This window comes from Antrostomus carolinensis, unplaced genomic scaffold (genome assembly GCF_000700745.2).
Source record: "Antrostomus carolinensis isolate BGI_N321 unplaced genomic scaffold, ASM70074v2 scaffold8572, whole genome shotgun sequence".
Classification (NCBI taxonomy): domain Eukaryota; kingdom Metazoa; phylum Chordata; class Aves; order Caprimulgiformes; family Caprimulgidae; genus Antrostomus; species Antrostomus carolinensis.
The window spans coordinates 1-13,291 of record NW_010298926.1 but is presented as its reverse complement, the minus strand read 5'-3'; the positions used below and the strand labels follow the sequence as shown (position 1 = coordinate 13,291).

Below are 13,291 nucleotides of genomic sequence, written 5' to 3'. Positions count from 1 at the left end.
TGCTGAAATATTATCTTTGACAAATCAATTGAAGTGAATCCGTTCATCACCTTTCCAGTTTTTATATTGTATTCAGAGTTGATCACAAAAAAAAATATCAAAAATATTGTCTCCTGATCTTCTACTTCCTCTTTAGGAAAATATTTGTTCTATAGGGATACAGGACTCAGTCAACAGGCAAGTCATTTTCTTCTGGAAAGAAATTGTTCTCTTTTGAGGTCTAAAAAGTAAATAAATTGCCTTAAAGCTTAGCAGCGTTATATTTATAGATTAATTTAACAGAAACAGGAAATTATTAACTTGATCACAGGCTTGGCTTGCTTTTAATTAGTCTGATAAATGAATGATGTGACAAGTTACTATTGTTTTTTTGAGATTTAAATTGAATTTTCCATAAATTAATGAGGCAGCTTGTTCCTAAACCTTTCTTACTTAGACACAGCCTTGTCAGCTTACTCAAATGATCTGTTATGGCCTCTTTGAATCAGAAATAATTTATTTAATTTTTTTAAAAATTGTTCCTGAGTGCTGACTAGAAAACTCATGTTTAGATGAGTAGTGACCTGTTGGCTCAGATCAAGTTGCACAGTTCCAAATAGCTTCCATACCTGTCTTCTCTTCAGCCCAAAATATGAAACTAAAAATAGCAAAATCATAAGAGTTTTCTTTGAAAAATTTCAGTAGGAAACAGAATAAGAATAAAGAATGCTATGTTCTGAGACATCAGTTCATCATGTCTTCCAGGCTAATGCTTCTGCTTTAGATTTTTTTTATTTCACATTGTTAACATTTTTCATATTTATTTTTTTAATATATTATATGCTTAAATAAAGCAACGTTGGCACATCCAAAGCATACATTAAAAAATACCCTAAATCACATTTTCTGAACAACTGTCCCCAGACCGATTCTCGTAGGACCCATGAGAGGCAGGGGTGCATGTTTGCGTTAATATTTTTCTTGGAATTGCTCAGAAAACATAAGCCAAGGCTGCAGCCTGCATTGGCCAGGAGATTTATAGAGCACAATACCAGAGCAATTCTCATAAACTACAGCACAACCACACAAGAAGAAAAACTTAAATAAAACTTGGGGATCTTCTGGGGAAGAAAAGCTAATGAACTGACATTTGCTTCCCTAGCTGAGGTGTAAGACAGTAAGGAAAGGGAGCTCTTCTTTAAAAACCAAAGAACTGGCCTGGCTGAATTTAGTAGGAAAGAGCTTTGAGGCGAGATCTGGCAATACAAAGTTTGTGAGCAAAGTGCTGTAATGAAGTCCTGGGACTGCTGAATCCCCAGTGACCCTCCTCATAGGCATGGTCATCCCTGTCATCCCTGATGAAACTTAGTAGCATTAATTTTTCTTGGAAGAAGAACTGCCCCCTTATGAACTGACTGTTGTTCCCAGCACTTGGGCTTCTCCCTGGGCTCTAAAAATAAGTGTTTGGCTGTATTACCAAGCAATAAAAGCAAACTCTTGCACGCTTAGTGGATGCCACTAGAGGAAGGAAGAAAGAAGGAAAATACTGCATCAGTCCTAAAAGATGTTCAGCATCTGCAAAATAGATGAGAAAATGAAGGGGTGCAGATGTGCTGTGATGCTGCTGTGGAGTGGTGGCCACTCCACCCTCCCTGGCAGGGAGACACCTGCCCAGCCCAAGGAAACACAGTTGGGGGTAGGGGGGTAATGGGAACAGACCCAGGCTGGCCTCAGGTATGGGAGGCACAGCCTCATGCTCTGATCTGCGTGACTCATTCAAATAGGGCTAGATCTTTCCCCAAGAAGATGAGAGAAAGAGAGGCATTTTCAAGCAGCTCCAACAAGCTGAGCTTTGGTCTGGCTAAGCTGAACACACCCTTGCTATTTGCAACTCCCTGCTGTAGGCAAGTGAACAAAGGATGAGGATCGTGTTGGCAGGCTATGAGGTATGCAGAGGGTTCCCAAAAAGCAGAGATGGGGACAGCGTGGGGCTGCTGTAGCTCTTTCTGTATGCCAGGCACCGGCCTCCTTCCTCTTCCCCGGGACAGGACCTGCCACCTGTCCCCGCCTGTCCCAGGAACTGGGCTGCTGGGAATTAGCCAGGCTGCGATCCAGAAAAGTGCCTGGGTGTCCCCTCTTGGGAAAGCGATTTGAGAGCAGGACGTCCAGGCTTGTGCACCACCACTAACAGAACCGCATGCAAAGAACGGCCGAGAGCCCGGCTTTCCTCAGCAATCGCGACTTCTGCAAGGACCCACGCTGAGCCTTGGCAGCAAAGTAAAAATCCAGCTGTTGCCTTTCTTTGCTGTAGCATTCAGATGCCGAGCTGACCCTCCTTCCTTTCCATGCAGGATGGGGAGAATGGCCTGGAAAATACTGCAGCTCTCAGGCAACTCTTCACTTCTCACAGGCAAACATGCTCTTTACCTCACTGCTATCTAAAGTAAATATTTCCCTAAGAATGTTGTCAGCTCTCTGGTCTGATGCCGTTAATTGATTTCCATTAAATCAGAGGACTGCTTGTGTTCCAGATAAAATGTTGTCTCGGGATTAGCCCCTCACACCCTGTCGTTGCTAATGAAATAAAACGTGGATCAGCGCAGCGCCTCTTCCAGCTGGTACAACTTGTACGGGCCACATGGCTCTTGCAATACAGACAGAGGAAAACAGTGTAGGGTGTTTCTTGCTGGTTAATTAGTGTCTCCAAGCAAATTCAGACAGAAGTGCGGTTTCAGCTGGTGATGGAGAAATGGGAAAAGACAGATGTCAGCGGTTCAATCATTCTGCAAAGCACTGATAGGCCTTTATCTGCAAATTCAAGATAAATGCCACACCACGGCTCTCTGCATGCGGGGCTGTGTGGCCACGTTAGCGCCAGTCATATGGGTACAGGGTCTGGACATTTCTGTTTCTCTTGAAAAAGGCATGTTAGATGGAAAATGAAGGCCTGGGGTAGCAGCTTGTGTAATCATCACAGCCTTTGCACAGATCAGGAGAGCGTGCTTCAAAACCAAGCTCCCTGCTTGTGTGAAAAGGATACGTTGCAGGATTTCCATGTGCCCTTCTGCTCAGCTCACCAGGCTGTCATGGATCTTTTTCTGTTTCCATGACTCGCTGGCCCCTCCTCTGCCTCCCAGCACATGAAGCTGAGCTCTTTGGCCAAACAGTCCTTGCTGAAATGTCAATACACTACTGGGACGCTGGCTCGCAGGGTTCATCATGGTTTCCAGGCAGCGTGTGTCTTTGTTCCTCTGCTTTCTGCTACTGATTCCTCTTTCTCTGGATGCAGGTATGTCACAGGATATGGCTGTAGTTATGTTTACTGGCAATGGACCTCTCTCCTGTTACTCAGACGTGATTTTCATTGCAAGTTTTGAGCACTGTTGCATGTTTGTCCTGCCTCTGGTTGTGCCTGTGAGTTATTCCAAGGCTCTTGTTTGCTTTCAGTGATGGCATCCACATGCTTATTTTGCCAGCTAAGGAAAAGGATCTCTAAACTACTTAATGAATTCATTATCTCACTGCACAGACAGCAGGCAAACCATCAACTGTCTGTCCACTACCTGAAAAAAGGAACTTTGATGTGTTGTTATTTCATATTGAACTGTGATATTTTTCAAAGCAAAGAACCAATAGTCTGTCATTCAGCTGATGAGAAATTAAAGAGGTGAGGATCCACCCTGTTCCGGCAGCAGGAGAAGGCAGTGAGGTGGTAGCTCCAGTACCAAATCTGAAAATCACTTCCCAAATTAATAAAGCAGCCCCAGTGCTTTCAAATTCCCAGTTAGGCACTGACTGGGTCTCCTGTATTGCAGTGAACAAAGCTGGAAAAATACGTAGCAAAGTCAAAAGCGTTCCAATGTAAATAAGTGGAGAAAGCTGAACTAAAAGCCGGAGGATGTCCGCAGCCACGCGCCCAGGCACACTCCTCTGTCAGAGTGTCATGTGTCCGCAGTGTAAGGTTAATTAAAAGCCTTTAAAGAAAACCATATTAAATGCATTATAGCCTGGCTTTGAAATCCTGTCAGAAAAACCCAGCTGACATTCTTACCATGGACAAATGTTCATGAAGCACCCCAGGATAAATTCAATGGACACCACACAATATTTTATTCCTTCAAGTAACTTTGAAATATAGGGAGAATTGCCACTATTTTGCATGTCATTCATCAAATGTTCTGATTAGACACAAATGTTTAGAGACACCACACCAGACTGGAATAAACCCTCTCAGGATTTATGTTTTTGTGCATGTCAGTGATATTTTTCAAAGCAAAGAACCAGTAGTCTGTCATTCATCTGATGAGAAATTAAAGAGGTGAGGATCCACCCTGTTCCGGCAGCAGTAGAAGGCAGTGAGGTGGTAGCTCCAGTACCAAATCTGAAAATCACTTCCTAATCACTCACACATGAGTCGTCCTTCAGTGACCACCTCAGCAGTTAGGAGGTAACTCCTGCTCTCTCAGGGATCATGCAGTAAAGAACACCCTGGGGAAAGGCAGGCAATATACATCAGCCTCAATCCCTAAATCTATCCAGAATCCCAGGTGAAATAGTTAAGAGCGCTGAAATGTAAGTAGTTGTCATGAAGCTCCAGAATCTCCTACTGATATGGAGGAGAAAAAAAAATTGCAAAATGAATTATTTCAAGACTTGTTCTGTGTAGTACATGGAGCAAAAGTACACCGCAGCGCTGGGACTTCCTGTTCCTCTTCCTGAATTATACCGGGAGGGCATAGTTGTGTGATCTGCTTGTATCCTGAGGCTGAGGAGCAGGTCAATGTGGTGACAATATGGCTGTGGGAGCCATCAGCTCTTTCAGTGCACACTTCTGTCAGTTGGAAGTTGATGTAGCTCTAGGAAGGGAGCTCTGCTGATGTCTGCTATCAAACCTGTGTACCCAACATCTTTCCAAAGCACAGCACAGATGCACAGGGAGAAGACCCCCATGGCTGTGGTCCATGGTGCTGGCAGCAGCTAAGAGCCATCCACACGCTCCACTAGGAAACACAAACAGCATTGTCCAGCCTTCCTAGGTACCTTAACATAGCCTTTTTTACAGGAGAAAACTAAAGATAAATATATTAAAACAGTGGTTTTAAACTTGTGGTCTGCTAGTGGTGAGGTAAGTCTGTTCTGGAAGTGCAAAGACTGAAGGGATCTGAGATAACATGGGTGAGGAATGGAACACTGGGGAGTTAGGGGTGAATGTGGTCCACCTGCCACCAAGTAACTTATTGTAGCAAGGACAAGAAAATCAGGTGGTGCCATATACATCAGTGCTAGATAAAGCCATGCATGCTTTTCAGCTGCTAGAATTGAAACTGTGCTGCGTGTTGAAACCTACTACGTGACCTGCAATGGTACCTTAAGAGTTGCTGACACACAACACTGGTGCAGTGTGCCATCTTTTCCTAAGCTCTGGGCATAAGCTCGTGTGCTGCCACTTTACCTGGGAGGTAGGCCAGAGAAAGGAGGCTCTTTCCCATTTACCCATTTCTTTTCTAAAGTGTTTCAGAAAAAGCTTGGGAAGCAGAAAAGCTTTCAGAGGAAATCGTGCCCCTGTCCTCTCTGCCTGGAGAGCGCAGCTGTACGACAAACAGAACATGCTGCTGTTTTTCAGTCTTTCTAAAGCAGGAAGAGGCAAGCAGCGTTTTGCAAAGGCAGAGACGAGCCAACAGCTTCTTCGAAGAGATAAAGCTGGGGTCATTAGAGCGAGAATGCATGGAAGAAAATTGTTCCTTTGAGGAAGCAAGAGAGATTTACCAAGATGACGAAAGGACAGTAAGTAACACGGGGCTGGGTGAGCACTCACTGTCAGACAGACTCCCCAGAGTGTGCTTTGTCACTTTAAACTGCAAGAGCAAAAAAGCACGTTGTGTCCTGCTGTTTGCCTCTTCCTCTTATATTTATAGGGGGACACACAGCAGTGAGTTGCAGGAGGGCATACTGCATGGGATGCCCCAGGCAGTGCCGATCTGGGGAATGATGGGGAAGTGGATGTTCTCTTAAGTCATCTTCCCAGGCCCCCAGTAATTCCTGGCCTGATTATACTTTAAATTATTGTATCATGCAACATCTGATTCAGTCAAGCCCACCTCAACTACCTCAACTATATGGAGGTTATTGATGGATAACCTATTTTTGTGTGTTACACGGTGCCCTTCTCTATTCATATATGACAATAATGTAGAATCTAGAAAATAGTGTAGAATTTTTATGGATATCAACTGTCATAAATTATAAAGGCAGAAGGGGCAACACTGTGTTTGCCTGTAACCCCTCCTGTGCTACAAGGGCTGTAGGACCTAGACCTATGTTAATTTCTCTCTAATTAAATCTCACATCTTTTTCTTCCAGAAAGAGTTCTGGCACATCTATTCCGGTATGATCATTTGGGATGTCCTAGTAGCTGTGAAAATGTTCCCACTGCTGCAGCTCTTCACGTGAGCTGGACTGACACTGAATGTTTTTACAGACCCCAACCAGTGTGACTCCAACCCCTGTCAGAACGGCGGGAGTTGTGACGACCAGTTTCAGGATTACGTGTGCCGCTGTCCCACTGAATATGAGGGCAAAAGCTGTGAAAAAGGTCAGCTATGGCATAGCTTAACAAAATGAAAATATCATTATTAATTCAAATGCAAGGCACTGACATAAACAGGAGCACTCCAATCGTTATCATTCTGTATCATTCTAGCAGTGACAGCTACTGTTTACACTGCCCGTGGCATTGTGTGATGGATCTAACCAGCTGGCAGTCAGGCACTGCAAGGCAGCAAAATAATTATTACCCTATGATGACTTCGTAAAAAAAAAAATAATAATTGCCTTTTTTGCACCATTTGAGAGAAAAGGAGGATTTATTTTTTTCCTACCCAAGTGCTGAAGTCACTTTGACTTAAAAGCACGGTGCAGTACGACACTGCGTACGTATCATACAAAGCCTGAGGGGACAGACCCAGCGGTTAATGAAGTCAATATAAGTCTTTCCATTTATTTCAGTGGGCACTGCATATTGACTGCTCCATTTACACCCTCAGAACATGCTGAGCCTGAACAAGGACTAGGCACTTATGAAGCCTAACCAGGCAGTCTCAACATTCATCCCAAGTATCCTTCTGCCAAATGGCAAAATACAAAATAGTTATGATTTTTCAGTCATATATTACAATGGTTATCACACAATTATAACACTTCCATCCTTTAGACAGCTCAGATACTGTATAAATGCAGACTGATTAACTTTTAGGTGTATGTTTCTTAAGTGTAGCCTTCCCTAATCCCTGCAGATCCAGGCCCACCTAGCTTTTGCCAAATGGAAGGCGCTTTTGACGCAGTCGCTGTAAATAAATCACAGAAATCTGCTTTGCTGCCTTGCTTCCCTGTTACTATTTCAAGTTGCAATTGACTCATTGGCACCAAAATCCACATTTGGAAACCTAAATACTCTTTCTCTGACATTAGCTGTGGCTGACAAGCTGAAGTGCATTTACGACAACGGTGGCTGTGAACAGTACTGTACTGACGAACAGTCTCAAAAACGAGTGTGCTTCTGTGCGGACGATTACGCTTTAGCGAGCGATGGCGTGTCCTGCATTCCCCAAGGTAAGACATTACTAGCCTGATGCTAAGTCTTTTCACAGAATCACAGAATGTCAGGGATTAGAAAGGACCTCGAAAGATCATCCAGTCCAATCCCCCTGCCGGAGCATGAACACATACATACAAATTTATATTACAAATGGAAGAAAAGTTTTCATCACGTACCCATCAGGAGGTGTAAGGTATAACCCTTAACCACCAACTCCCACTTCAAGGGCAGAGCCCAGGGCAGTAGGTTTAGGCTTCTGGTGGAAGTTAGACACCCCAGAAAAGCAGTCAGTAATGTGTGCACAGTGAGCAGAGAGCCTTTTGGACCCCTCCTTCCTGGCCCCAGAGGTAAAATATTTTGGGAAAATATTTTTGGGGCAGCATTGTTTTACTGTTGGATCTCCAATCTGAATTTGTAACTATAGATTTTATTACCATATTTATTTCAGCACAGGAGGCAAGAGAGGAAGAGGCCTATTAAAACCAGAGAAATTCAGTTATTCTTTTTTTTTTTTCTCCTTTTTTTTTTCCTATTTGATAGGACCAATCCACTTTTGGTATTCTTCTAGACACTATGGCTAGATATCTGTCTTACTCATCTAATAAAGTAAATTTAAACTGGGACTCAGACAGCACAAGTTAATTATTTTTTCTAATACCTAAGCTGGCACCTGATTCTATTGCAGGTGCCTACTTCAATTACTTTATGAGAGCAGAAAAAGAGACCCCTGGGGATACAAAAATAACAGACAGGGAGCATGCAAAGTAATTCTGAGGGGTAATGCCCCACTACACACACCTCAGTGGAGCACTCATGCAGAGAACTGACAATGACAACCTCACTCTCAACAACAGCAATTTCAGTAGAAAACAATGTCTAGTAATGTCCTGATCCCTTATTAGCAGATTCTGCAATATCACGTGATGGGGAAGCTGCTCTTGAAGAACAACAAAATCAATATTCCCTACAGGCTTTTCAGCGTGTCTTCCCCTGCGAGGAAGATGTGCTTGTTGCTCCTTGCTTCTTGGAGACCAAAATACCTGTAGCACTGACCTTGTGTTGCAAGGAGATAAAACTGTGTAATTGCCAGACTGCTGATCCCTTCACTGTCCTTCTGTCACCTCTCACAATGTCCCTTTCAAATGCCCAAACTTGTGTTGCCCTGTATACAGTGTTAGAAGGTATGGATTTGTGTACACTTGTGCTGACCTTTCACCAGCTGCCACCAAAGAGATGGTCCTGTTTCTCCATACCTTGCCTGTACCTGTAAACGCTTGATGCTGTCTTTGCATCTGCTGAAGTAATCAGCATGTTCAGGCTATTACAGATCCATGGAGACGCTGGATTGAAATCAGCATAAACTATAAGGTCCTGACTCCCAAAATGATGGGGAGTGAGCACTCCTCCTCACAGTGTTATCGCAGAGTGACTGCTGGATGGAAAGGGATGGTGTGTCCAGTTACAGCACAGACACATGGCACACATTAAAAAACCCAAAGGTAGATCATCCTCTTCTTGAAAGGAAAACTCTGTTGGGTGAAGAATGTACTGAAAACACCAAGGCTTCCCCTGCACTGCAGTTCAGTCACAGCTTCAGTCCTCAAGATTTGATTCTCTTAATTGCCAATCTTCACATGCCTGCTTAGGCTAAAAAGGGACCTTAGATTGAGATGTACAGGCTGGAAGAATCAGGGATGCTCTGGACCCAAGTAAACTAGGCACAGTCTGCCAGGAGGCATACCAGAAGATGTAATGTCTGCTCTTAGGAGATCTTTAGGTGCATGCAAACAAGGATAGCAAGCTGCACGTCCCATGCTTAAGCCTGTGTCTCACCATGCTATGGATGTTGTGCACTTAGTACAACGGAGTTAAAGTCAGCAGGGTTGCTGAAAATACATAGACTACAAAGCTTGACAGAGTCACTTCGGCTCTCTAGCCTGCAGCCTACCTCATTGTGTTGACACATAACTTAGGCAGGTATACCGTTTGCAAACTCCTGTGGTAGGTCAATATACATCAATGACACTGTATGGGCCTGTACTCCATTTGTAAAAGCATTTCTGCCTGTTTCCAAACACACAGACCAACTGAGCTGCTTTAAATTACTTTTGAGAACCCATGCTCCCTGACTAGAAACCAGTTTTTCACCTCACATAACTTTCACTGAAGACCTTGCACATTTTGCTGTCAACCCCGTGCAATAAAATCACACTTGCTGCCCTTTGTTTGTTGGGGTTTTTTTTTTCTTTTTTTTCCTTTTTTTTTTTTCAGTGAAATACCCATGTGGAAAAATACCAGTGCTGGAGAAAAAAAATGCAATTGCACGAGGGAGAATAGTAGGTGGTCTCATCTGTCCTCCAGGTGAATGTCCGTGGCAAGTGAGTCTTCAGAAATCCTTCATTGCTTTTTTTTTTTTTTTTTCCAATTTTCTTAAAATAATTCTTTTAAATCTATTATGTTAAAAATACATAAAAAGTGCCAGGTCTGGATAACCAAATTCCCTCTTAATCCATAGCCAGGACATCCACCTGTTTCAATCATGCATCTTGGCATTGTTCTGGAGTGCCTGCTTTCATATGACTGGAGTGGTAATACAACCTCCTCTTATCTCCTGACCCCTTAGTCCTTAACCTTATTGCCAGCAAGAATGCTAGCTGCAGCTTGCTGGGATATGTTCTTGGCCATAATAGGCAGGGTCTATACTAGAAGATTGAGAAAATGTCAATGGAAAGTCTCCCCGCTTCTAAATTCTCCAGACAATCAGCACTGTGTTCTCAAACACAGTTGCACAGAGTTGACAAAAAAGAAGCAATATAAAACTTGATTACTGAGATTGATGTCAAGTGCACATTTAATGTAAGAGAGAAATTTGTTTTATGTTGGCAGGCCCTTCTAATACAGAATCAGCAAGAAAAGTGTGGCGGTACGCTGCTTTCCCCAGAGTGGGTGGTCACTGCAGCTCACTGTTTGGAGTATGTCGATCCTGAACAGCTTCGGGTGAGACTGGGTATGTATCTTCCCCTCCTCATGTTATCGAGCTGTGGTTGTGGTGGCAACTTCTCACCCTGACAAACCAGAGTAAATGACAGTAAGTGCAGGTTTTGGTAGAATAAAGGAATTGTCCTTAATAAGTATCAGACTAGAAACCCCCTCTCTCTCCCAACTTCTGAAAAATCCAGGAGCTGCCTGACATGACCTCTGATTAATAACTTCTTCTCCAGGTGAACACGCAATAAATTACGATGAGAAAACTGAGCAAGAAAGTGGAGTTGCCAGGATGATCATTCATGAAGGATACATATATGGACAAGTCAATAACGATATTGCCCTCCTGAACCTGGAAACACCCGTGAATCTCACTGACTACGTGGTGCCAATATGTTTGCCTGAAAAACGGTTTGCAGTGTATGAACTGTCCTCCATCAAGTTCTCCAGAGTGAGCGGATGGGGACGCCTACTAGATGGAGGTGCCACCTCTTCTGTTCTGATGAGAGTTGATTTGCCACGGGTAAAGACACAAGAATGTGAAAAGGAGACCGATTTAAATATTACAGAGAATATGTTCTGTGCAGGAGACCTGACGGGCGTTAAGGACTCCTGCAAGGGAGACAGTGGTGGACCTCATGCTACAAAGTACAAGAACACTTGGTTTCTGACTGGGATTGTCAGCTGGGGAAAGGGCTGTGCTGCTAAAGGCAGCTATGGGGTTTACACAAGGGTATCCAAATATATTGACTGGTTGAAGAAGCACATGGATTAATGATGTTGAACCAGAGCATTTCCAGATCATGTTGTTGCTCCTCAATCCCTCTGTGCCATTTTCCTACTGAAGCATTCCTTTGTTATCTTAGATATGTGACATGTGATAGCCACACCACTATTCATGATTTGAAATGAACCTAATGCCTACTTGAATATATAAAATAACTTACTTATCAGTATCGTTTGTAAACTTGCATGTCTTGTCAAGCAGATGCAGAATGGCCATAATGAATCAGACTCAAGAGTCCCTCTCATTTTGCATCTGCTAAGGGACAGAGATTGAGAGAAAGACTATCAGCAACATGTCAAGCATACTTATGGTCCTTCCTCTGGCTGCCCTCTCCGCTTCTGGTAATCACTGATGTGCAGACTTCCTGAGCCAGAAGTTGCATTAGGCTGAATAGTTATGAATGAACCTGTTGTCCACAAACGTGTGCAATCTCTTTTGAACACATTTATGCTTCTGGCTTTCACAACTTCCTATGCTGATGGGTCCTGTAATGTAATGATGCAATAGCAGAAGAAATAGAAAAAGTGTTTCTTTCAGCTTATGTTAAAGTAGCTTTCTCCAACAGTTGCAGTGGCAACAGGTAGATTTGAGGGGGAGGAACTGTATAAACTCTCCAGGACAAGAAAGCCGGGAAAAGGTTAATTCCACATTTAGAGGTCTGCTATGCAAACTTGATTTTAGTCTTCTTGCATCAAGCATTATTGCAGCAAGGCTGTTATATGCAATAGTTCACCCTATATTTATGAGTGGTGAAGAATACCACTGATTTCATCTTATCTTTGCCTTGGTATTATGCTTGTTAGTACAAAAGAGAGCAAATTAAAGGGAATGTTTGTTTAATTTGCTGTCCAGTGTAATCTAAATTGTACTCTCTGTCCTGAGACCTAAAACCAGAACAGGATAATGGTCTGACCATCTGCAAAACACTGGCCAACGACCATCCTCTAAAGCCCTAATGCATAAATGGTAGAGCCTGAAGAGCTCGTAAAACATCATCAACTATACCATTAAAAAATGTACCTTCTAATCTAAATATGAAGACAGTGGAAAGGCGAGGGAAAGAAAACTAACCAGGAGATTAGAAAACAGTTAAATATCTTGTGCAAAACTTACACTTTGGATTCATTTAAATCAGCTCAATCACAAAAGCTTATCAGCAAGTAGAACACTTACAATTGACTGTACTCTGTTAGTTAGGAGAAAATGTTGAGACTATATGGTCCATATACCATGCAACACTGAACACCCTATAGCCTGCTTTTGGATGTAGAAGAATGGTATACTCTTCATTTAAGCAAATTCCAGAGACCTGAGAAGCAAGAGGTCTTACAGTATTGAAACATACACCGGGGGTTCTCATTACTCCTAAAAGGAAAGCCTATATGCCAGCAGAATATACTCCCAGGGAGGAAGGCGACTAGGAGCAGCAACCAACAAATAAAACATCATTTTCATTGAGATGAGGCACTCAACATTGCAAAATCATCCCTCCAGACCCCTCAGGCTAGAATAGTTTTGGGTTTTTCATGCTTCATAGGATGATTTCTTCTCTACAGCATGCCAGTGTAAATATTGACATTTATGAACAAATCATCATTTTGCAGAAAAAGGGCAAAACGCCGAAAGAAAAGAACCAGTACTTATGGCTGCACAGGCTGACTTTTTCAAAACAAAGCTGGGGTTTAGGTCTGTTTTTAATATAACAGCCTGTTTAAGCAAGGCAAGATGATGGAGGAGAGCCGACGGAAGGCTCTGGAAGCACCAAAGACATGGTCTCGACAGTGCACGGCCACTTCACCAGGGTCAACCGAGGGAAACCCCCAAACAAGGGGAGGTGGAGGCCGGCTCCCGGCCAGCCCCAGGCTAAGGTCACCGGGCCCTGGGTGTGGAAGGCGCGGAGCCAGCAGACTGGGACGTGGGGTGAGGGAGAGGCGGCGGGAGCTGCC

At 43.4% G+C, this 13,291-nt stretch overlaps 1 protein-coding gene across 1 annotated transcript; it reads left to right on the top strand.

Annotated features, from left to right (window-relative positions):
- The first annotated feature begins 3,198 nt into the window (after positions 1–3,198).
- LOC104520815 (coagulation factor VII) lies at positions 3,199–11,333 on the top strand. Its single transcript, XM_010162612.1, has 8 exons — positions 3,199–3,268; positions 5,603–5,763; positions 6,340–6,364; positions 6,458–6,571; positions 7,447–7,587; positions 9,845–9,951; positions 10,460–10,580; positions 10,795–11,333. Exons 1-8 carry the CDS (start codon positions 3,199–3,201, stop codon positions 11,331–11,333), a joined length of 1,278 nt encoding a protein of 425 aa, XP_010160914.1.
- Positions 11,334–13,291: the final 1,958 nt, after the last annotated feature.

Coding starts and splice junctions, on each gene's coding strand:
- LOC104520815 (XM_010162612.1), top strand. CDS start 3,199: ATGGTTTCCAGGCAGCGTGTGTCTTTGTTCCTCTGCTTTCTGCTACTG. Junction 3,269..5,602: donor TCCTCTTTCTCTGGATGCAG/GTATGTCACAGG, acceptor GCTGTTTTTCAG/TCTTTCTAAAGCAGGAAGAG. Junction 5,764..6,339: donor ACCAAGATGACGAAAGGACA/GTAAGTAACACG, acceptor TTTTTCTTCCAG/AAAGAGTTCTGGCACATCTA.